Source organism: Ambystoma mexicanum, chromosome 11 (assembly GCF_040938575.1).
Source record: "Ambystoma mexicanum isolate Mex_15411 chromosome 11, UKY_AmexF1_1, whole genome shotgun sequence".
NCBI lineage: Eukaryota > Metazoa > Chordata > Amphibia > Caudata > Ambystomatidae > Ambystoma > Ambystoma mexicanum.
In genome coordinates this window covers 1,118,713,315-1,118,737,257 of record NC_090934.1, presented here as the reverse complement: position 1 = coordinate 1,118,737,257, position 23,943 = coordinate 1,118,713,315, and the positions used below count along the sequence as shown (strand labels likewise).

At 45.1% G+C, this 23,943-nt stretch overlaps 1 protein-coding gene across 5 annotated transcripts in view; it reads left to right on the top strand.

Moving 5' to 3' along the window:
- SCAPER (S-phase cyclin A associated protein in the ER) overlaps positions 1-23,943 on the top strand; it is a 4,210,252-nt gene that overhangs the window by 2,820,536 nt on the left and 1,365,773 nt on the right. For all 5 annotated transcript variants that reach the window (XM_069624455.1, XM_069624453.1, XM_069624454.1 and 2 more), the window contains one exon: positions 21,226-21,352. In XM_069624455.1, coding sequence (XP_069480556.1) covers positions 21,226-21,352 — 127 coding nt within the window. The remainder of the gene's footprint in view (positions 1-21,225; positions 21,353-23,943) is intronic.

The following is a 23,943-nucleotide window of genomic DNA, read 5'->3' as shown; positions in this document are numbered from 1 at the left end:
ACAAAAACAGATAAATGGAATGGGGTGGAGGTATTAAAGAAAAAAATGTTACGGCCCGAACTCCACGGGGCCCTAATGACTGAATATCTTAGGGCTCACGCAGCACCAAGTGGCCTAATTTCCGATTTGAGCCCAGGATTTTCCTGGAACATCTACAATTCCGCAAAGACTGGTTCTGCATTGCCAACAAATGCACCCGTGATTGGCTTGTCCTGACTATAAATACAGCAAAAACAATATCTGAGAACCTTGTACGAGAACTTGAAGAGAAACTCACTACAATAAAAGATCAAGCAGATCTAGATCTCTTTAAAACAAAGCTAGCAGCACTAGATGTAACACTGAAGGAATTCAAAGACATGAATACACTTAGGAAAATTAATAAACTAAAGAAAGACCTCAAGTCGTTTGTACACAGTAAAGTTTATCCATATACGATGGAAAATTACTTCACTCCGGAAGCACGGCAGGCTAGACGTGACGCATATCATCAAAATACACAAGGCGGGAACAGACCTTTTGGCAATGCACGATCTGGCTCATCAAACAACTCCAGTTCCGATCAGAGGATGACTCTAGGGCAGCAGCAGCAGCAGCAGGTCGTCATTTTTACCGTCTGAGAGAACAAGTGCGGTTTAAATCCCAGACACAAAATCCGGGCAATTTTGGTGGCAATCAACAACAACATTTTTTAGGCCAGCGCGGAACCAACCGAGGCAGGCCCAGATGGCAAACTTTCTCACCCAGAATCACACGCAGCAGAGGGCAGAACCTGAAACAACCGATATTTCACTAATCATGAACTTCTTGAAACATATTTTATCAGCTTCTGAAGAACAGATCTTACAGAAGGGACTATCTTTTGTCCCAACGGCCAGATATGTCCTGTTTCAGGCCTGCATTGAATTGACACAACGTATGTGAAAAATAAGACTAAAACAATTCTTTGCTGAAATAACAAGAGAGACGATAACAACAGGGACTGGGTTACGACCTCCTTCGTAAATTACTTCCACCGGCATAGAGCAACACTGCAGAATACATAACGTTCGAGCAGGCACTCTATAAGAAACTGGAAGAATTTGAAGGCAGAATACCATTCATCCATAATAACTGTACCAAGGAACAACAGCAGCCCTGGACTCTCTAGCACAGAATGATAATTTAGTCATAAAACCAGCTGATAAGGGGAGCCATGGTTATGGACTTGTTAGATCACAACCATATGGTCCACCATCTATTAGCAGATGAGAAAAGCTATAGACGTTTACCAACAGACCCCACAGCATTGATCAGAGCACTGATAGCAAAAGTGGTGGATGAGGCCCTCGCCGAGGGATACATTACATCACAGGAAGCAACTTTCATCACGCCGGATCATCCTCGACTTCCAGCATTCTATGCACTACCAAAGGTGCACAAGGGAATCACCCCCATACCTGGAAGACCGATAGTATCATGGATCCAATCAATCCTTGTGCCACTATCACAATACTTGGACATCTTCTTACGAGACGAGATTCCAAAAATGAAATCCTTCGTGAAAGACTCCACGGCGATGCTGACCCCTTTGTGTTCAATGCAGAAAGTCAATGGCTCGTGACCCTCGATTTTGTAGCGCTCTATATGAGCATTCCCCAACAGGAAACCATTGAGATGGTACGCAGACCCCTAGAAGCAGATACCAACATACCTAGAGGACATGCAGCTTTCATTACCGAGCTTGCTGAGATATCACTCACAAAGAATTCTTCGTATGTGATGATATTTACTACCAATAAATCTCTGGCACAGCTATGGGGGCAACTTTTTCCCCCAGCCTTGCAAACCTCTGTGTGGAATATTTTGAAATTGAATATATATATTCTGCCACAGATCCCTACAACGATCGGATAAAAGTCTGGCGTCGATACATTGACAATATTTTTATGATTTTTTTAAGGCACTAACAACGATCTACAAGCCTTTCATCAATGGTTCAATAGATGTAATCCACATCTAAAATTCACCATGCAGGTTAATAACATATACAAGTTACCACCCACGTGCCTTGCGGGACAATTTACCTTTCGGGCAGTTTCTTCGTTACCGAAGAACATGCACAAACATCGCGGATTTCAACAAACAGGCATCAGCACTCAAAAACCAACTCCTATCCAGAGGCTATCCAAGGAAGATAGTGAACGATACACGCAAGCGGGCCAGGAATATCCCCCATAATATCACCTTACAACAACCTGAAATAAAGATGCAATCTGAGAACATCACAGCAGTGCTGAGCTATTCTCCAGTATTTAACAATCTAAAGAAAGAAATTAAAAAATGATGGCCCATCCTCAATACAGGGAACCTGTATTACCTCATTCACTTTTCACAATCAAGCAGAGACAAAACATCCGGGATTGATTAGTGCATACCTTTAAAGAACAAATAGATTAACCCAATTCTAACACTATTTGGGGGGCAAATGCACCAAGTGGTCATGTCCCATGTGGGAACTGTGTAATGTGATGAGAAGTGTGTGGAAATAGGATGGAAGACCCTTTGGCAGCAGCAAAGAAAATTCAGTAACTGCTATAGAAAGGGGATCATCTACCTAATCACATGTCCATGTGACCTGTGATATGTAGGCATGACCTGCAGAGCCGTGAAAAAGAGGCTCAAAGAACATAAATCATGTATTAGAACACAAATGATCACTACACCAATGGTAGCCCACTTTAATCTACTCAAACACTCTGCAGAAGACTTTCACTGGATAATTCTTGAGAAAATTGCCCCACCTCGCATGGGTGGTAACTATCAGAACTTTCTACTTAAAAGAGAGCAATGCTGGATTTTTCGCCTTGACACCATAAAGAACAGACTGAACGGAGAAATCCAGTGGAATGATCTGGCTCTCATGAAATAAGACCATCATCCAAATCCACATAAACCACCCTATAAGAGACAGTTACCAAGTTTGACGGGGGACCAATCGACTACATATACCAACAGCCATAGACAGGGACTGGATATAGATTTGGTGGGAGGAGGACGAACAAGAGCAACAACAAGCTGTATAAAGTAAGAGATACATGCCTAGATCATTAAGCTGCAATCCACATATACATAAACGTGCGAGCGTGCCTATACGTCCAATGAACACCAGACACGGAATCTGGGGCACAGGCATAAGCATGTCATTTACAGTTGAAAATAAACACCTCCACATGAAATTTGTTGCAACTATGAATGATGCCATCTTGAAAATTGGTAAAAAAGATAAATTGATATGAAATCGTAACATTACGATACATACACACTATGGACCCTCTTTTTGTGAAAATGAATGGATCTTCAGTATTACCAAGAATACTGCACCCATCATGAAGAAATCCTAATAAAAACACACTTGTCTAATCCACTTGTCTAATCCAAATATGGATACAGAAGAACGAGGCGAGAAGAAATAGATGGGTACCCGCACACATATGGACCATTTTGCAAGATAGACAATGTGGCCTCCTCACCGAAGACAAACAGTCACGTTGTAGAATAGGCAGACCTATGCTGGTCCATTTTGATAATCGTCACAGGTGTAACTAGCACCGAGATTACGTTCACTCTAAGATGGCCGCCATAGAGCCTTTTAAAGGAGGAGGAAACTGGCATGCGTTACTTAGTGAGCAGTCCTTCCTCGCTTTCCCCTAAATAACGCACATATACAAAAAGGAGAGGCGATCACCATGGATACCGTCAGACGAGCCTTTTGCGCACGAGATTCCAAAAGGAGCCTCGCTGCTTTGAAAGTGCATACAGATTTGGCAGAAGGTACGACCCCTTTATTATTACCATGAATGGATATGTCAGCACGTGTGCGTACTGAACAGCACTGTGCTCAGCAGGGTGACGGCACATCAGCCGTTTAACTCCAGCGATAGCATGTTACCATTGCGGTGAACAGCTGCGCACATCGTAACCAGAAACTGACACTGAAAAACATAGAATCCACATTGTCGAACTGCGGTTTTTGCATTGCCATGGACGGGGCACTTCAACAGATATAGATAGTCCAATATACCACGATTATGTGGCCTGAAATTACATCCAGACCTTTGGGGTCTTTCCACCACCCCTTACAATATGGTCACAGGGTGCCCCTGAATTCCCATAGAGGAAATGGAGAGCATGATTGCGAAGATGGCCACATGACAACATGGGCAGAATTACCCATAACTAACTCCCCCTACTCTAATGGTGCCTTTTGTAGAGGCACAGGCACAGCTTGATCTGGGGGTAGGGTGGGCACCGCTTGGTTTTTATATAGTTCACACGTTCAATTATTTCTACAATTTTATCGGAGCTCACCCTTAAGCCTAGGCATAAGGTAATAGCAACATCCAAAAAGAAGGGAAAGACAACTTCCGTTCCTGGGTGAGCTCGCTATGAAAACCCCTTACAGGGTTTAATTCAATGCTTTATCCAATGAATTCCCTTTTATACATTCAATGTGCTTTCAAGTCATGAATTCACAATTCCTTGTTTGATTTCTGATTTTTCCAAGTATCGTTATTTATTCCTGACTCATCAGTGTCACATAATATCAGCCAATGCATTTCGGACCTCCGTGCATCATCGGAGCTATTAACACTGTTGTGTGTTTATCAATAAAAGTCCCAACATCATAACATTGTTCATCAATCCTAATTTGTCATCATTGGGTGAAATTCAAACCGAATTACATTCAACAAAAAGAAATGTTCAACAAAAAGAATTGTAAATTGCACATACCAAATAATTGTAGCAGTTCACAATGGAGTGCAGAGTCAAGATGGAGTTAGAAAATAAAGAGAGAGAAATATTCATTGTAGTAACTTGTATTAGTAGCTAACCGCTCTTTAGAATATGTTCATATGCCACACTACCTGATCGCCTTTTGTCACCCAAACAGTATTTTTACTCTGTCTCATTTCTTCTTGAGCAGCGCACTTGTCCTGTTGATTAAAATGCTTACATTTAGGAACCCTCCTATTTATGATTCTCTAATCTATGAAGCTTTGATCATTGGAGTTCTACTACCAACCCCCTTGCTCACCTCGGATCTCTCGTTCAACGCTCGTATGTGCTGTGTCGGCTGCCTAAAAGCAGCTGCCGCAGATGCTCGTAGCATCGTAATCAATTGGATAAAGCATTGAATTAAACCCTGGAAGGGGTTTTCAGAGTGAGCTCACCCAGGAACGGAAGTTATCCGTCCCTTCTTTTTGGACAGACACAGCTTGACCCATAACACCTTACAAATAGGTCTGGCAGCAACATGTATTGTTTACATGAGACGGGAACGGGAACTGAAGAGTTTCTCTCTCTCTTTCGGTTCACCCTTCCCACAGCACGCCAATTGTGAAAATAACCCGGATATTTTACCGACAATGATGCGTGGCTTTGCAAATGATACCATTTCTGAGCATCGAACGCGCTGAAGGATTGAAAAAAGCGCAACAAGGTATTTGGCTCTAATGAAAACTGTGGTGTGGTTTTAAATACAAGGGGAAATGTGACACATATAAAAAATGTCTTTGCATAAGACGTGTTGTAAATAGCATAATATGCCCATACAAATGAAGTCCCTATACAGCACCCAACCTTAATAGGTCACTTTTTAACCCTATTTCCTATGTCGGATAGAGTGCCCCGTCGCATCTGATGGGAGGAAGACTGACGCTCTATAAAAAAGAAATGTGTCCTGACGAAGATGATGGAATAACCATATCATCGAAACTGGTCTATTTACCAGGCTGCAGATATCCTTAAGCTAGACAAAGATACGTGCAAGAAATTAACACCTTTTGAATGACTAGTGTCTATATGGCAATTAGTTGTTTTTTTAACTACATTGGTTGAGCCTTCGGATTTGTTTACCATGTATAAACGAATTATGTATATTGTGGCGTTAACCCCACTACAGAAAAAACAGATAAACATAAATTGATAGCTAATGTTCTGAAAGCTTTTTCATTCATTTCCATTTCTGCAACAAGAAATGTTTTTTTACGGGTAGGACCAGCACACTTCACGGAGGGTTAATAAAATCTCTGACAATCAACCAGTTCCTGAATATTCCCCCGCAAACTGCTGGAGCCATAATTTACCCGCTGGGCTTTGGCTTGGGACTGGCTCCCAGACCGAGCACCCTTTTTATATAAATTTTGTTTCATTCATTGTAGATTGAGGGTCAGTGAATTTCCCTTACTATCCCTTTTAGATAGGCGGTGCCCCATCGCAACCTAGGGACAGAACATCTTGGAGGGCCAGGGTGTTCTTCTGGTCTGGGCGAGTTATAGGGTACACAATAATTGTAACGCTCACCTGATTCCCGTAGAGGCGCCGGTCTTGACTGGGCGTATGCCGTATCTTCAAAGGTGATGTGTAACACACGGCTGGCTCTTTGGGCTGGACCTCTGTGCACTGTATGTTTGACTCGAAGGGTAATATTTCTTAGGTAAGTGAACGCCGTGCTCTCCATCTGCCTCGGGGCAGGGTGCTGTAACCAGTTTCTTCACTGGATAAGGGGAGCAGGCCTCTTGACTTCAGAGGATTGCTGTCCGTCGTTTACTGCACGAACGGTAAGTTTCGAGTAATTCTAATGTCTTTAAAGTCTTTAGTAATGATGTTTCTTGTTTTGCAGGGTTCCGGCGATGGCGGATGACGGGCTGAAGTGAGTTGAAGATGGAGCCCGTGTGATGAATAGAAGCGCCTGGAAGCACGTAAGTAAGCGCTAGTTGCCTGCTTCACGTTGCGCTCTAACTGTCTTTTTATTTTGCAGGTACAAGTTCGGAGCGGCTGCAGGGTGCCGGAATACCCACTGGGTTAGATGTGAAAGGAGTAATGGCACGTGAGTATTAAAGTTCCCCAATGTCTTTAAACGCACCTTGTTTTGTCTTTCAGATGTGGGATGCAGCGCCGAAGGCCTCCGGAGCGTGCGAAGAGTTGGTAAGCTTTTGTCTTTCAGATGCCGGAATGCAGTGTGAAGACCTCCGGAGCGCACGAAGAGTAGGTAAGCCTTTGTCTTTCAGATGCCGGAATGCAGCGTGAGGCGTTGGTGAAAGCCGATGGACTAGGTAAGTGAAGAGCTGTCACTGAAGACCGTAATGCTAACCTGTTCTTTCTTGTCTTTATAGGTGTTGCTGAAGACTGGATTCAGGATGGTAAGCCTTTTTCCTTAGGCCCAGGATCAGATGCAGAAGACACGATGAGCGTTCTGCTGCAGAGGATGCAGAATAACGCAAAGCAAGATTCATCCATCGGGTGTGGTTTAAATAGCCTCCTGTAGTGCTTAGGTGTCTCCTTCCACAGCCACGCCTAGGTAAGAAAAGAGTTCCTGCTTTCCAGAAGAGTTCCAGTGTTCTGAATCTAGGGAGTGGCTCCTGCCCCACCCAACAGGAAAAGTAGTTCCAAACAGAAGAGGATCAGAGGCTCAACTGGCAGGCAAGTAAGCAGCATGGTCTGCTGCAGGTAAGTCCACCCAAGCATTATGAGCCCGGCGCTTCCAGCGCTGGGACTTGGCATGTTTATGAGCCTGGTGCCACTGGCGCCAGGACTGGGTCCAAAAGGTCCCAATTGGGACTGGTTCGCACTCGGAACCTGGGTTATGGATCTGCTTCCAAGGGAGTTGGGAAAACCCTGACCTTTTGGAAGCAGAGATCATGACAGTACTCCCCCTCAAGGCCCCTCCCAAACCGGGCTTCTCCGGGGGTTTTGGCTTGTCAGGAAATGTTCGGTGAAATCTTTTGATTAGGCGAGGAGCGTGGACATATTCAGCAGGTTCCCAGGATCTCTCTTGGGGGCCGTAGCCTTTCCAGTCAATTAGGTAAAATAGTTTAGATTTGGAGATCTTGGAGTCCAGAATGCTTTTGACTTCAAACTCGAGTTCTCCATCAACTAGGATAGGTTTTGGAGATTTAGTTAGTCGGGTTTGAGGTTGCACGGGTTTTAATAGAGAGACGTGGAAGACCGGATGTATCTTCATGTGCGGGGGCAAGTCCAACTTGACCGCTACTGGTTTTACTATGGTAGTGATGGAATAGGGACCAAGGTATCTTGGGTTGAATGTGCGTGGCCCTTTTAGAGGTAGATATTTGGTGGATAACCAGACTTGATCCCCTACTTGATATTGAGGGGCTTCCTTCCGATGTTGATCTGCTCCTTTCTTGTATTGTTCTTTAGCCCTTTGAAGGTGAGAAACAGCTTCCTTAAAGGCTTGGGTGATTGTAGAATGCAGGTAGTCTACTGCTGGTGTTTCAAGATCTTGGAGGGGATCCAACTCCGAGGTTCGAGGGTGACTGCCGTACAAAAGAAAAAACGGGGTTTTCCCAGTTCCCGAATGGACAGAGTTATTGTAGGCATATTCGGCTATCCAAAGGATGTCTTTCCAAGTTTTTTCAGTTTGTTGCAGCATGCAGCGTAAATACTGTTCCAGAGTTTGATTGGTCCTCTCGGTTTGTCCGTCGGTCTGAGGGTGGTGACTGGTCGATAGTCTCACATCAATTTGAGCCGACCGACAGCAATTTCGCCAAAAATGAGAAATAAATTGACTACCTCGATCCGAAATTAGAACCGAAGGAAAACCGTGCAGTCGGACGATGTTTTCGAGAAATTCTCGGGCCAGAGTTGCTGCTGTTGGCAAGCCTTTGAGCGGAATGAAATGCGCCATCTTGGAGAATAAGTCCACGATTACTAGAATCGTATTGTATCCGGAGCATGGAGGTAGATCGGTGATGAAGTCCATAGAAAGCGTATGCCAAGGGCGAGGTGGGATGTCAATAGGGCGTAAGAGGCCTGCTGGTCTTTCCTTTTGACTCTTGTTTTGGGCGCATACTCCACAGGACATTATAAAGTCTCTGATATCTTTTTTCCAAGATGGCCACCAGAAGTAGCGCTTGATCTTTTCTGAGGTCTTGGCCATACCGGGATGTCCTTCCATTAAAGAATCGTGATAACAAGAGATTACTTTTTTCTGTAAATCTGTGCTGGGGTAGGTATAATCGTTCTTGGAAATACAATAAGTTGTCCTTTACTGCAAAGTCCTTTCCCTGCAGATGCCAATTCTGTATGTCTGCTGGAGTTACAAGTTGCCTGGCTTTATCCTTAACTTCCTCTATGGATTCTGTGGCGATTACACCCAGAATTCTTTGTTCGGGAATGATTGGTACAGGTGTAGGGTTGATCAAGTGTTCTTCCACTCCCATCCGAGAAAGGGCATCAGCTTTACCGTTCTTTGTACCAGGTCGATAGGTAATTATGAAGTCAAACTCGGCAAAGAATAATGCCCAACGGAGTTGTCTAGAGGATTGGGCTTTTGCGGTTTTCAAATATTGCAGGTTTCGGTGATCCGTAATCACAGTAATGGTGTGTCGGGCCCCCAGCAGATAATGCCGCCAAGCCTTAAAGGCAGACTTGATAGCCAGAAGTTCCTTGTCATTAATCGTGTAATTGATTTCAGGAGGCGAGAATTTGCGGGACCAAAATGCCACGGGATGCAACTGATTGGTTACCGGGTCCTTTTGTGATAGAACTGCCCCCATGGCAAGGCTTGAAGCATCAGTTTCCACGATGTAGGGGAGTTCGGGGCGAGGGTGTTTTAAGATTGGTGCAGAGATAAATTTAGTCTTCAAATCCTGGAAAGCTTGTTCCGCCTCGGTAGACCATTCAAAACGTTTGTTTTTCTTTAACAAGGCAGTGATGGACTGGACTATTCGAGAGAATTTGGGGATAAACCTGCGGTAAAAGTTAGCGAAGCCTAACATGCTTTGCACACCTTTTACGGAGGATGGTGATGGCCATTTGAGAACTGCATCGACCTTCTTTGAATCCATACGCACTCCGCCAGGTGATAATATGAATCCCAAGAATTCAACTTCAGTCACGTTGAAAACACATTTTTCCAACTTAGCGAAAAGTTTGTGTTGACGCAATCTTTCGAGGACCATTTTCACGTGTTTCCGATGTTCAGATTCCGATGAAGAATAAACGAGGATGTCGTCAATGTAAACAACAACACACACATCTATGAGCTCTCTGAGGACATCGTTCATAAAATATTGAAAGGCGGCCGGGGCATTGCAAAGTCCGAAGGGCATGACCTGATATTCAAATAGCCCATACTTGGTGCGGAAGGCCGTCTTCCATTCATCGCCCTCTTTTACTCGTACCAAGTGGTAAGCTCCTCTAAGATCCAGCTTTGTATATATGCATGCTTTTCTGACTTGGTCCAGGAGTTCAGGGATCAAAGGTAACGGATATCTATTCTTAACGGTGATCTGGTTCAGGGAGCGATAATCTATACAAGTTCTAAGGTCTCCTTCCTTTTTTGGAACGAAGAACAAAGCTGAAGAAGCAGGGGACTTGGAAGGACGAATAAACCCATTTGCCAGGTATTGATCCAGGTATTGTCGAAGGTGAAGGTTCTCAGGCTCGGTGAGGGCATAAATTCTACTACAAGGAGGAGTAGATCAAGGTATCAGGTCTATCTGGCAGTCATAAGACCTATGAGGAGGTAGAGAGTTAGCCTGATCCTTCCGGAAAACATCTTGGTATTCTAGGTATTCGGGAGGTAACTGGGGAGTCTCTGAAGAAATTGCTGCCAGTGCAACACCAGGTGGAGGGTGACAAGTAGAGACACATTCTGGAAACTGGACCGTTCTTGCTCGCCAATCGATCAGAGGATTGTGTTTCTCTAACCAAGGTATTCCTAGAATAATCTGAAACTGAGGGGCCTTGATCACATCGAACACGATCTTCTCATGGTGTCCATCTTGACTTACTAGCGTCACCTCTTGAGTGGTATGCGTTACTGGCCCGGAGGCTATCTCCGTACCATCCACCGTAGTAATGACGTCCTTTACAGCCTTGGGACAAAGAGTTAGATTCATCCTCAAAACCATTTCATGATCCACATAATTGCCGATGGCACCGCTGTCGACGTAAGCTTCAATTGCATGTAATCGATCCGGATTATCAGGGCTAATGAGGACCATAGGTATCACGAAATGCGAGGTCACGGAACTGGTTTTCACGCTCGGTAAGAGGACCTCTATTCTTGTCGGGCGAGGTCGTTTCCCTGCTCAGAGTTTGTAACTTTGGTAACTGCAGCTCCTACTGCCTTCTTGGCAGGTTTCACCGGACAGTCTCGAAGAAAGTGCCCTGAGTTTCCGCAATAGAGGCATAATTGCAACTGTTTTCTCCTTTCCCGCTCCTTTTGTGTTAGAGGACCTTTCAGACCCCCTATTTGTATGGGTTCCCCGGAGTCTACTCCCCTGGAAGGAGTTGGCGGTTTGGAAAATACTCGAGCATCAAACTTGGAACGATCGGCTTTCCTGTTCTGCAGTCTGTGATCTATTTGAACGACTAAGTCTATATAGTCCGAACAATCTTGTGGGGGATTCACTACTTGGGCTAACACATCTTTGAGCTCTCCACGTAGACCTCTATAAAACAGCGTAATCCTTTTGTCCTCAGGCCATTGAGTTTCCACTATCAGTCTGTTGAAAGACGCAATATAAGCCAAAAGGTCTTGATTACCTTGTCGCAACGAAAGAAGCTCATTGTCCAAGGCCTGCCCCTGTGAATGTCTTGCGAACAGTTTTTTCATACTGAGCTGAAAAGCTTGAAAATCATGGAGGACCGGATCATCTTGATTTACTAGAGGGATCGACCAGTCTGCCGCATTGCCACTAAGGTACGAAAGCACAAAAGCTACTTTAGCTTGATCAGTTGGAAAGGCTGCTGGCCGGCATAAGAAATGCAACCGGCACTGATTGATAAATACTGCAAACCTCTTTGGGTCACCAGAAAATCGTTCGGGCGGAGCCAGAGGTACATTCCCAGGTAGGTTGATCTGCACTGGATTCATAGAGGATGTAGAAGGAAGATTTCCCCCAGATGCGGGTAACGGGGTCTGTCCGGCTTGTGACTGTAGCAATTGTCTAGCGAGATCATCTGTTCGCTCCTTGGAAATAATCAGTTCCCTTCTTAGAGCGTTCGTTTCCTGACGGGCTGCATGCACTTCTGCCCTTAGTTCCCCAAGTAACTGGGCTAGCTGGTCGGTATCCGAGGTTTCCATAGCGCCTGGACGGGAGTTTTGTGGTAGGCTTTGCGTTCTGTAACGCTCACCTGATTCCCGTAGAGGCGCCGGTCTTGACTGGGCGTATACCGTATCTTCAAAGGTGATGTGTAACACACGGCTGGCTCTTTGGGCTGGACCTCTGTGCACTGTATGTTTGACTCGAAGGGTAAGATGTCTTAGGTAAGTGAACGCCGTGCTCTCCATCTGCCTCGGGGCAGGGTGCTGTAACCAGTTTCTTCACTGGATAAGGGGAGCAGGCCTCTTGACTTCAGAGGACTGCTGTCCGTCGTTTACTGCACGAACGGTAAGTTTCGAGTAATTCTAATGTCTTTAAAGTCTTTAGTAATGATGTTTCTTGTTTTGCAGGGTTCCGGCGATGGCGGATGACGGGCTGAAGTGAGTTGAAGATGGAGCCCGTGTGATGAATAGAAGCGCCTGGAAGCACGTAAGTAAGCGCTAGTTGCCTGCTTCACTTTGCGCTCTAACTGTCTTTTTATTTTGCAGGTACAAGTTCGGAGCGGCTGCAGGGTGCCGGAATACCCACTGGGTTAGATGTGAAAGGAGTAATGGCACGTGAGTATTAAAGTTCCCCAATGTCTTTAAACGCACCTTGTTTTGTCTTTCAGATGTGGGATGCAGCGCCAAAGGCCTCCGGAGCGTGCGAAGAGTTGGTAAGCTTTTGTCTTTCAGATGCCGGAATGCAGTGTGAAGACCTCCGGAGCGCACGAAGAGTAGGTAAGCCTTTGTCTTTCAGATGCCGGAATGCAGCGCGAGGCGTTGGTGACAGCCGATGGACTAGGTAAGTGAAGAGCTGTCACTGAAGACCGTAATGCTAACCTGTTCTTTCTTGTCTTTATAGGTGTTGCTGAAGACTGGATTCAGGATGGTAAGCCTTTTTCCTTAGGCCCAGGATCAGATGCAGAAGACACGATGAGCGTTCTGCTGCAGAGGATGCAGAATAACGCAAAGCAAGATTCATCCATCGGGTGTGGTTTAAATAGCCTCCTGTAGTGCTTAGGTGTCTCCTTCCACAGCCACGCCTAGGTAAGAAAAGAGTTCCTGCTTTCCAGAAGAGTTCCAGTGTTCTGAATCTAGGGAGTGGCTCCTGCCCCACCCAACAGGAAAAGTAGTTCCAAACAGAAGAGGATCAGAGGCTCAACTGGCAGGCAAGTAAGCAGCATGGTCTGCTGAAGGTAAGTCCACCCAAGCATTATGAGCCCGGCGCTTCCAGCGCTGGGACTGGGCATGTTTATGAGCCTGGTGCCACTGGCGCCAGGACTGGGTCCAAAAGGTCCCAATTGGGACTGGTTGGCACTCGGAACCTGGGTTATGGATCTGCTTCCAAGGGAGTTGGGAAAACCCTGACCTTTTGGAAGCAGAGATCATGACAATAATAGTTATTCAGAAAATAAATTTGACAATGATCATATACCTGTCTCTGTTTTGTGTGATATTGTAATGTGAATATAACAGGAAGGTCGATATCCCCATTTGAGGTGTTTCACCTATAAGAAAAAAAAAATCTTTTTTGACCCTGAGTGGTCTGCCTCCTCCGCTCCTGCCACTGAGGAATGGAGCTTCCTCTGCTCCGGAGAGGGTCAGGTGTAACCCAGCCACCTGGAACCTCTAAAGAGGGCACACTTCCCTTGCTACTTCTGCTTCCTGCTGCGCTTCCTCTGCACAACGAGTCTTCACCGGGCAAGCATCCTTTTCTTACACTTCCTGCTTTTTGACCTCTGCAACAGGGAGAACTAGAGGCAAAGACCACTCAGGACCCGCCACCGCTTCAGGCGTTAAAGTGGTCCCGGTGCCTTCTCTCGCCTCCAGCTTCCCTGTCAGCTGCATACATGGCCTGCGCTGCTTCCGCCTCTTCAGCTGCTTTTCTCTTTTTGCCTGCACCTCTGTCTCCCTCAGGTGTAAGTCATCTACACTAATTAGCTGACCGCTCCCACAGCAGTGTTCCTCTGCCTCCCTCTTGCTTGTCCCAGTACTGAGGGTATTATGGGACTTGAAGTCCCTATCGACAAAGTTCGTTTTTCTAACTTTTTCTGCTTTAATGATTTGCTCTCTGCAACATTCATTGAAGGAGTATCATACAAATCATTCACTAGTCTTGTTTGGAAAGAGGAATAATGCATTTTAGGCTTTTGGCGGTTATTATTCACAAACTTCCTTCCATTAGCCCCTTTGAAGTAGGATATGTTTCTAGCTCTGTGGGTTTGAGAAGGGGTTTTATTCAATTTTATACCACAGGAGTTCTGGCTGATTTCACCCACATTAAGGTGTTCAACAGGTGAACCCGTTAGATCATTGTGACAATATATTTTAGTAGGTGTGATATCTTTTGCTTAGAGGAAGGCATATACTGTGTCTCGCCCCACTGGTTCCTCTCATTTCCCTGAGCCTTTTAATACTCCGGGGTGAACACAGAACACCACCCCCAAGGTCAGGATCAGGAAGAGTTTGCCTTTCCCATGCCATCTGGGAGGAGATTTTAGGCAGGATTTTAGTGAGGGATCCGTAGGATTCATTATTCCAGGGAAAGGGAAAGGCAGATGCTTTCTGATCCTGACCCTGGGGATGGTGTTCTGTGGAAGGACCAAATGGGGGGGAGGACAGGTCAGGAAGAATGGGAAACCCCCTTTTATAACTTTCCCCAACCTTCTAATGGCCTATTTTAAAATTTAAACTGTTAGACAAGCTAATTTTGCCATTGTGGACTTCAAGTCCCACAATTCCCAAAGTACTGGGATGAAGTACAGAACTGCAGAGGCACAAGACTGCAAGTCACAGCCTATTGGGGATAGTGATCTACACCTGAAGGAGACTGTGAGGCATAAAACGCCCCATCAGGTGAAAGCCATTAAGAAGAACAGTAGAAGAGGGTGGGGTGGTTTTGCTACCTCCACAAGGCAGCAGAAGTTAGATGAGAGCCGAGATGCCACCAAGGTGTGTAAGACCGATGCTGGCCCTGAGTGGGTCTCCTACGCTCATGACCTGGACTGCAGAGTTTGCGCAGCAGGAAGCGTTGGGAGGGATGGCTTTCCCCTGAGGATCGTAGCTGCAGAGGCCATGCACCAGAAAAAGCACCATTTAACAGTTTTCCCCATTGTCTGACAAGTGCTGGTGGCAGGCAAGCACCGGAGAGCTATCGGAGCCAGGGGAACTCTGCTGTTGACAGACGCAGGCCGCGGGTAGCCGCGAGGGAAGGTTCCCTGGCCACACAAACAGAAGCAGAGGACCTGGAGGCAGTGAGGTGAATGTACACGCACATCAGACCCAGTGAATTCACTGTCAGATTCGGACTATGGAGGGCTCTGTAACTGCCCACTGGCCAAGTCCAGGAGTCTTAACCTCACAATAATATAAACAAAGTACAGTTGAAGAAAAGTGTAACGCTCACCTGGCTCCCACGGAGGCCCTGGTCTGGTCTGGGTTGCTGTGGCCTCTTCAAGCGTGATGCGCAGAATTCGGACCACCGATTGAACAGGGCCCCCAAATCTTGCTTGTCTGGCCGGTAGGAATATCCTTCTGCAGATGAGAAAGGGGATTAACTGTCTGCTGAATAGTGTGCTTGCTCCCCCCTTTCCCCCTTCGTTCTTCTCTGATTCCTCCAAAACCCCCGGTTTAAGCACACCTTATGGTTTGGAAGGATGAACTCTCCATCCTGCTTCTGGTGTAGGAGTGCGCGTTCGTCCAGTTACTTCACTGGTTTTCAGAATGGCGCTGGCACATCCACTTGACTTTTCTGAGCGATACGCCGTAAGTATGAGATGCAAAAGTTCAAGTGTGAGCCTCCTTTTATGTTGTTTTTTCTGTCCTTTATTTGAGGTGCAGAACAAAGGCGATGCGTTGAGGGGTTAAATTGCCGGTGGTAAAATCAGGTGAGTTAGTGATGAGGGCGACCCCTCTAAATGTCTTTATAATTCCCCAGTAATGTCTTTTGTCCTTTCCCCATAGGGGCCGGGGTGCGGTACCTGCCAAAGATGCGGCGCCGACCCGAGATGTTGAATGGTTCACCAAGAAAAGCCGGTAAGTAATATGGCTGAAAATTCGGCTTTCCTCTTGTGTTCCCTTGCTCACCTTTTGTCTCCTCTTCTCTTCCCTAGGTGCAGAGATGTGGCGACCGGTGCTGAGAGCCGTGATGGAGCCGGGCGGCGTCTCGGGAACAGGTGAGTGAAGCGCGGCGCTGCAGCGAGCAACGCGGTGCTTTTAAATGGAAGTCTTCCTACAGGAATGCTGGCGTGAAGATTCCGGATGCAGGTAAGAAGGTTGAATAAGTTCTTGGTTTTCACCTTTTTCTTCTCTTATTCCCTTACAGGTGTTCCAGGTTCGAGGCGGGCGTGGCTGGAGTCCAGGTGCAGGAGCAGACACGGTGAGCGTTCAGCTGCTGGGATGCAGAACAGCGCGAAGCACGTGTGGCTGTCCGGGCGTGGCTTAAATAGCTTTGGAAGAAGTTCCAGGTGAGTATTCTTCCACAGCCCCACCCAAGTAACAAAATAGTTCCTTCAGAAAAATAGTCCCTCCTAAGCCTCATTTGGCTTGGTTCTTCATGCAGCATGGTCTGCATCAGGTGAGTGTGCAGCATGGTCTGCTTCAGGTAAGTGCACCAAACACTTCCCCTTATGAGCCTGGCGCCTATGGCACCAGGACTGATGCCCAACATGAGCCTGGCGCCAACGGCGCCAAGACAGAGTCCAAAGAGCCCCTATAAAGGGCCGCTGGGCTTTTACCCGGGGGCGTGATGCCTGCTCCCGGGGGTGCTGGGCCTGGTCTGGTGCTCCGGGGGTAGGCATCATGACAAAAAGGAACATTTAAAAAAAAAAAAACTACTGTAAAACAGGCTAATTCTTCGGTTGCAAACCAAGCTAATTTAAAAAGGAGCAGATGGCAGAACAAGAACCTAATTATCAGACCAGAAGGGTGTGATTATAATACTGTGGGTCATATTAAAAGCCAACAACCAGAGTGGGCAATAACCCAAGAAGACAATACAAACTACTATTGCCAAAGCCAAAAGAGAAACCTACAAAGGCAATGTATAATGAACCAGAATTGTCCAAGTCAAAAGAAGTAAAAATGGAGAATTTCAGGGTTTGTAAAGACTATTGCCCATATGTAAAGGATGCTATAAGAGGAAAAGGGTTTAAACCCACATTGCCAAAGCCAAAGAAGTGTGAAAGTGAGACAGAATCATTATCATCATTTGGTTAGTGCGGTAGGGGAGAAACAAGAGTGGCAGGAGGGCTGCCCGTCTGATAGAAGGTATTCAGAAGGAATGGCACATAACCTTTATTGAGTGTGGCAAGTCACAAATGTGTAACAAACAGCGCCAGTGTGGTTCCTGTTCTCCCAGAAATAATTCTTAAAATTGATGTTGTGGAGCAAAAGACATTGTTAACCTGTTTGAAGCTAACCCTTACAACAGAAGTACTTACAGTTAATAGTTTATTCTGGCCTGGCAGGACAGTACACCGGGTCAGACAACTGTGTAGCATTTTGTTCTGTTCTGGCAGGAGAATATACCAGAGCAGAGAACGTTGTAGTAGTAGGCCTGGCAGGTGAGTGGAACAGGTGAAAGCCATTGAAGTACTGTGGCGTGGTTAAACATCTTGAAGAAGAATTTGAAAACCACTAAAGAGTTTAATTAATGCAGAATCATCCTGACAAATTAATATCACTGAAGCAGAAGTATTTAATAAGTGGTTTTGCGAACTGGTGCAGAAATATCCTGACAAAGACCTTTTTGTTGAAACTACTGAAATAGGAAAATATTCTTTGCGGATACAAAAGGTTGTTTCAAGTTCTTTGCCGCTAGTGAAAATAGGAAATCTTTGTTGAACACTTGTGAACTGTTGGTTGACCTCAAGTTGGAACTTTGTGTTACCAAGTTGGCACAAAAAGAGAACTGAAGTAGAACTTTTGTCATGAGATGGGATTTCATTATCCTTTTGAAACTGTTGAACAAAATCCTGCTTGAATCTGGGGAAGGGGAATTCACCCAGATTATAGGGAGACACAGTTATCATGATATGAACTTAACTGTTATATCTGTTGCTTTTGAATTGACATATATTACCTTGGAGGTTGGTGTATGTACAAGTGTGAGGGACAGAAGCCTTTTGTTAGAGTTTTTCCTTTAGTTTATTTTAGGCAGGAAAATCCTCGTCAGGAATGGAATAGTGAGGCGTTCATCTAACCTTTTGATTTCGTAAAATGGCATCTTTTGAAAACCTTCACAAAGTTGTCTGCCTCACATTTCTGATCCCTCATACTATGAAGCATCTGTCACTAATGTAGCTTACTGACATTTTTCAAGGTCTTTGGTACAAAATGGCAGGCTAGATAGCATTTTAGTGCGCCACAAAAGAGAAGCAATACATTTACCCCACAGGCAGCAACGGTTGCATCTATGTGGTGGACAGCGATTTTTTAATGTTTGGGAGGGATCCGCATGTCACCTCGCCTACCCCTGGAATTTTCTCAGAGTCAACATTGCAGTCACTATCCTAAGGCTCCATATATCTGCTGAGGTCTGTGAGCCAATCAGAAAACTCTGGTGGTGGGCTGTTTCGCGTGATACAAGACCACATTCCAGGCTATTTGCCATCATGGCTATTTACTTATTTTAAAAAAACGATTGCACTCCAAGCTCAAGGTGCACAGCGTGCGAAGAGGTTGTTCCAATATGGAGCAATCCCTTTGAACCTGAATGTTATACTGAGCTGCAAATAGCGTTAGTTACGGGTTTGGCTGCGTACACAGGGTTCTACAGTACTTTGTAAAGGCTGATAATTTGGTCTTTTGGCCTCTTACAAGCTGGTAAAGAGCAATGTCCTGATTCTATGCAACACAAGACAATCACTTTGCACTGTCATTTATATAGGCCTCTAAAGACGATTTCTCAACTGTCGTCTTTTTTTATTATCTTTCCATTATGCAGCTCTTCTGCTTTGGTACTCTGTCGCTTAAGATCGGTTTATCCTTGCTCTTTTGATCCAAGTAGTTTTATTCATTTTTCAGACTAAACTGAGTCATATACAGCTGTTATATGATATGATATGATAGGTTATTTATAATGCTCTTAATACCCAGAGGTTTCTAAGCACGGACCCGGGGATCGAACCTGTGGTGCTCTGTGTCGTCTTGCTTCCAAGGCAAGCACGTTGCCCCTGAGCTATCCCCCCCCCGAGACCTGTTGATAAATGTCAACTTTTGAAAATCAGGTGTTTCTATTCCCATATACCCCACCTTGATTTGCAGGTATAGCATACTGTCCTTCTTGGATCGATTAAACTGCATTTCTCATGTTGAGAAGGATTTAATTAATTTCCCCATACTAAAACGTATGTGAAATGAATTTGCACCCCCGCCCCCATCCCCCACCCTCACCCCAATGTCATTTCTCAAACGTTGTACTCTTATACATAGGGGAAAAGCAGGGTTTGGCATGCATTGGAGTACATGGCCCAGATTAAGTTGTCCCAAGTTTTCATAGTAGATCTCATGAAGAGGAGCTCATTGACATCCAAGGATCTGTCCCTTTACAGAATCCAAAGGATGTGCCTCATTTCGTAATGAGCAATTTTGTCTTCCAGTAGATTCCAAAGTCTTGTCCAGAGGGATTCAGCCATTCAGTCACAAAAATTATAAAACTAGGAAGCATGCAGATATTTGATGTCCATGGATGATACATAGTGAGGGGTAAAAATGTGAACTTGCAAGCTAATAGCCAGCCATAAAAAGTCACTCACTATCTTAGTTGTACACATCCACATAGGAGGGGCGCCAAGAACGTGGGTGCTCCGGGGCCTGGGAACCCCCTGGGAAATGCAAACTGCCTAAATGTTGATATACTTTAAATGGAATGTACCTAAAATCTGACCAACCCACGGAAATTTTAAAGTTGGCTTCCCTGACACATAGCACACTTTTTTTCATTCCCCAAGAGTCAATTATCACTAGGCACTGGCTACTGGCGAATGCAGGCTGTATGCCCAGATATAGTTGTACTTACTTATCTCGGGGGTTTCCAATGCCAGATCAAATTCATGCTGTCCACACGAAGAGCCCCCATTGGGACCAGTAATGGTAACGTTTAAAATAAAATTAGCATGCACAGCATGGTGATCATTTTGTCTGATGTCACCCTACCCCACCATGAGACTGCCAGTGTTCACCATGATTTTTAGCCCAGCTATTTTGAAGCACTGTTTTTCTCTTAAGACTATACCTTAACCACATGTCTAGAGGGGCACTGCTTGCTCTTTGATTCCAACTGTAAAAATACATTGGTAACCTGGTGGTCGAAGTGAGCGGAACGGGAGGGGTGTTCCACTACTTTTATTTTTTACTCTTAACAGTTCTTCTACTTTTTGAAACCATTTTCCCCATTCTGGAACTGTTCTTTATGAAGTTAAAGCACACTTCTCCATTTAACCACTGGATATCCGTTACAGCTAAACTGAAATCTATTTCAAATATTCAATTAGCTGTCAACCAGCATGACAGCAACCCTTGAAAAATATGTTGCATGTTGCTCCTTTCCTTCCTACTCTGTCCCCCACTGGAGTCACAGTTCCACTATTGTTTTGATACACTTCTATCACTGGTGGTAATTAAAGCTTACATAATAAAGTGCATTTTTTGTATCGATTAATCCGCCGGCCCGATGCTCATAGACTCCAGAACACTCCATCCAATTTTTCTATGGAAAGGTTAGAAACGAAGATGTGGTCTGTACCAATACTGTGATGCAGGGGACTGCTGCACGTGCAATACCATCTTTGCTTTGTCTGCTCACACAACACGGTTTGGGGTCCTGTTTGCAGAAGGTTATGTTCTGAAAGTAGATGTCAAAACAACATCTCATGAGAAGAACATAAACTGCTTGGCAGGTACCGTATTCTAGCTTTAGATATCCACCACCTCGTGTTAACATTTTAGGTTAGCTTGTGGTTTACTCACTCAGCATGCCGTAAATGATTTGGCTGCCCTAGGGCCTCAGTAAAGTCAGCTGCAGTAAATAGGTGACCTAGATGAATGACCAGCCTTCTGCTTATTTGGCTGATATTATATGTAGCGTTAATATATGATTTGTTTTTATATCTCCTGTAACATTGTAGGTTGCAGCGACTATCAAAGGAGCTCTTGAAACAGATCTTGACACAGGACAGCAGTTCCTTGGCAAATAACAAAGTATCTGCTTTGGATCGTACTCTGGGAGAGATTGCTCGTATTTTGGAGAAACAGGTACCGGAATTGTTTGTTAATACTATAATTATTTCCTGGATTAATATGTCCGCTATAATGAATGCAAGTATTATTTCCCCCTGCTCTTGTAGTATGGTTTTTATAGATCAGTTTAGTACTGTTCTATCATGAAAAGTATGGTTAGTTTTCAATAATATTTTTATACATTTTGTATATTCATTAAAAAAAATGTTCTCTTATCTAAAACGTAGGTGTCAACTCAACTGCTTGGTTGGCGAAGGTCAACAACCTCAAACCCTCAGGAAAGTTTTAGGGCTTAGGGTTGGAGCCCTGCAGGAGCCTGTACGCCCACATGAGGTACATAGGTTCTGCACTCGTGGTTTGTCTTAAACTAGGCTGTCTTTTTTCACTGTTTCTTTGTTTTTTAAGCAGTCCTAGAATCATCAAGCAGAACTTAGAAGTGGTCTGGGAAAGTTTTGCTTTTCCATTATTACCATGAAAACAAGGTCAAATCGAGGGCACCAGATAACTTTTCTGTAAGCTGCTCTTCTGTTTTATTTGATTTTCAAAGGGTCAGACCGTTATCATTCATAATCATTGCTAGGAAATAAGTATCTACGGTACTTTGCAGCAACCTTTCGCTGCTTTCAGATGGTTGGCATAAATTGTTGGTGTCGCTTTCACATTCGAAGTCTCTTGGTGCATTGCCTCTCACATGGCCCCATGACCCACTGTGTGATGTGTGGGGTGGGGCCGGTATCTAGATGATCCCCTGTTCTCGGCCACAGTAATGGGATGTTCTGGTAGGAAAATGTCACTTTAGTCCCACAATCCTTTTAAGATGGACCATTAGAAATGTACATGTTAATCCCACAGGTCCTTTCCATATGAACATGCAGTGCTGTTGTCATTTATCAGACTATGAAAATCTTGCACCAGAACGTATAGCCTCAAAGCTGCTCAATACATACAGTAGCAACGTTTTAGCCAACAAGGGTCAGAGTGAAGCCCTGACCACGGTGCTCTCTACGCCTGAATTTTGTGCCAGTGCATGCATGGCCTGGAATCTAGGAAGCAAGAAAGTGGATTGTCCTGATATAGGCTTGGTCAGCGGTGCCCTGTCCATCTGGGAAAAGTCGGTCCTACACACCTGAAGTAGTTGGCCCCATGCTTACACACCAATCCCTGAAGTGGCCTATCATGCTTCCTGAGTACCAGGCCGGGGGGTGGGAGGCTTTAGAGGTGGATAGTTGTAGGTGGAGGTGCAGAAAGAGTTGAAGGCATATAGATTGGGGAAAGAGTAGAAGGGGTAGAAGTAGATACAATGTCTGAAGAGAGAATGGTGGCGAACGGGCAAGGAGAAAGGAACAGTAGTTGAAGGGGGGAGAACAATGGGGAAACAAGGATGGTGGAAGGTCCCTGGCAGCTTCAGGGACAGCAAAAGCCACAGAGGAAGACAACACCAGTCTACCAGTTTTCTGAGAGGAGAAGAAGCAACAAGCATGTCGCAGAATATTGAGGAGGTTAGACAACAGCCAGATCAAGAGTTTGTGGTTAGACGCAGTGACAGGGCACGAGTGAGCATCAACTTGGCGAGTAGGGAGTAGGTTGGACTTGGGTAGTAGGGTGAGCACCCTGATACAGGGGCACAAGTCAAAACCCCACCCTGCATCTAGTGACCCTACTGGTCTGCTCACCTCTGGGAGATGCTGTGTTATTTGCTGAAACAGAGCCTGCAGCTTCAGCGTGAACACCTGCAGCACCCATGAAGCAGTACCCTACTACCTGTGGCCTATAAGGAAAAAACAACCCTGACCAGGACAACATTTGTCGGAGCAAAGCTGTACTTCAAGTCTGTGAGTGACTTTGATTTCCATTCTGACTTCCTTTTCTGTTGCCCAACATCATATATAGCCACACAAAACCTGTTTGACCCCAATCCATGAGTTGTGGCTTCTGTGAAGTCTGCTTGGCATCATGGTAGCTTCTCAGCATTGCACATGTTTTTTGGGTGCGCAGCGATTCCCACTTTCAGAGTACTCCAGGGATCACACGCTTTTGTATTTTGGGTGGTTTTCAATAGGATCACCCACTATCTTGACATGTCTCAAAGTTCCTCATCACTGCTAACCACACCAAACCCTCCCTCGATCCTCATTCTCTTATCAGTATCTTTCAACATTGTGGATCACCCCTATCTCCTCTGTGCCCCCTTGCAATCCAGACTTCCAAGACACTAGACACGTATTCTCTCCTGGAATGCCTACTACTTTTGAGGCTGATGCTTTTCCATCTCTTGCAAACACTCTTTACTGTCACCTCACACCACCTTCCTTTGGGAGTCTCTCGGGTTCCGCCCTTTGCCCTCTCCCCCTCTTCACCTCCTATTAATTATATCATCTTTTCCTTTGCTTTCTGCAATCATCTCTTTGCTGGTGATACATTAATCTTGTTAATTTTCCCTGCCTCCTATACCCCCCAAACTCTCTAGCAAAGTCTATGTCTCTGACATCCATTTTGCTGTTCATGCTTATCTCTCCTAAATCAGAGTTCATCTATCTTCCTGCTCACAATTTGTCTCCCCTCAACTAGGTTTGTCTCCTCTTCCTCTCCTCACCCTCAAGGCTTTC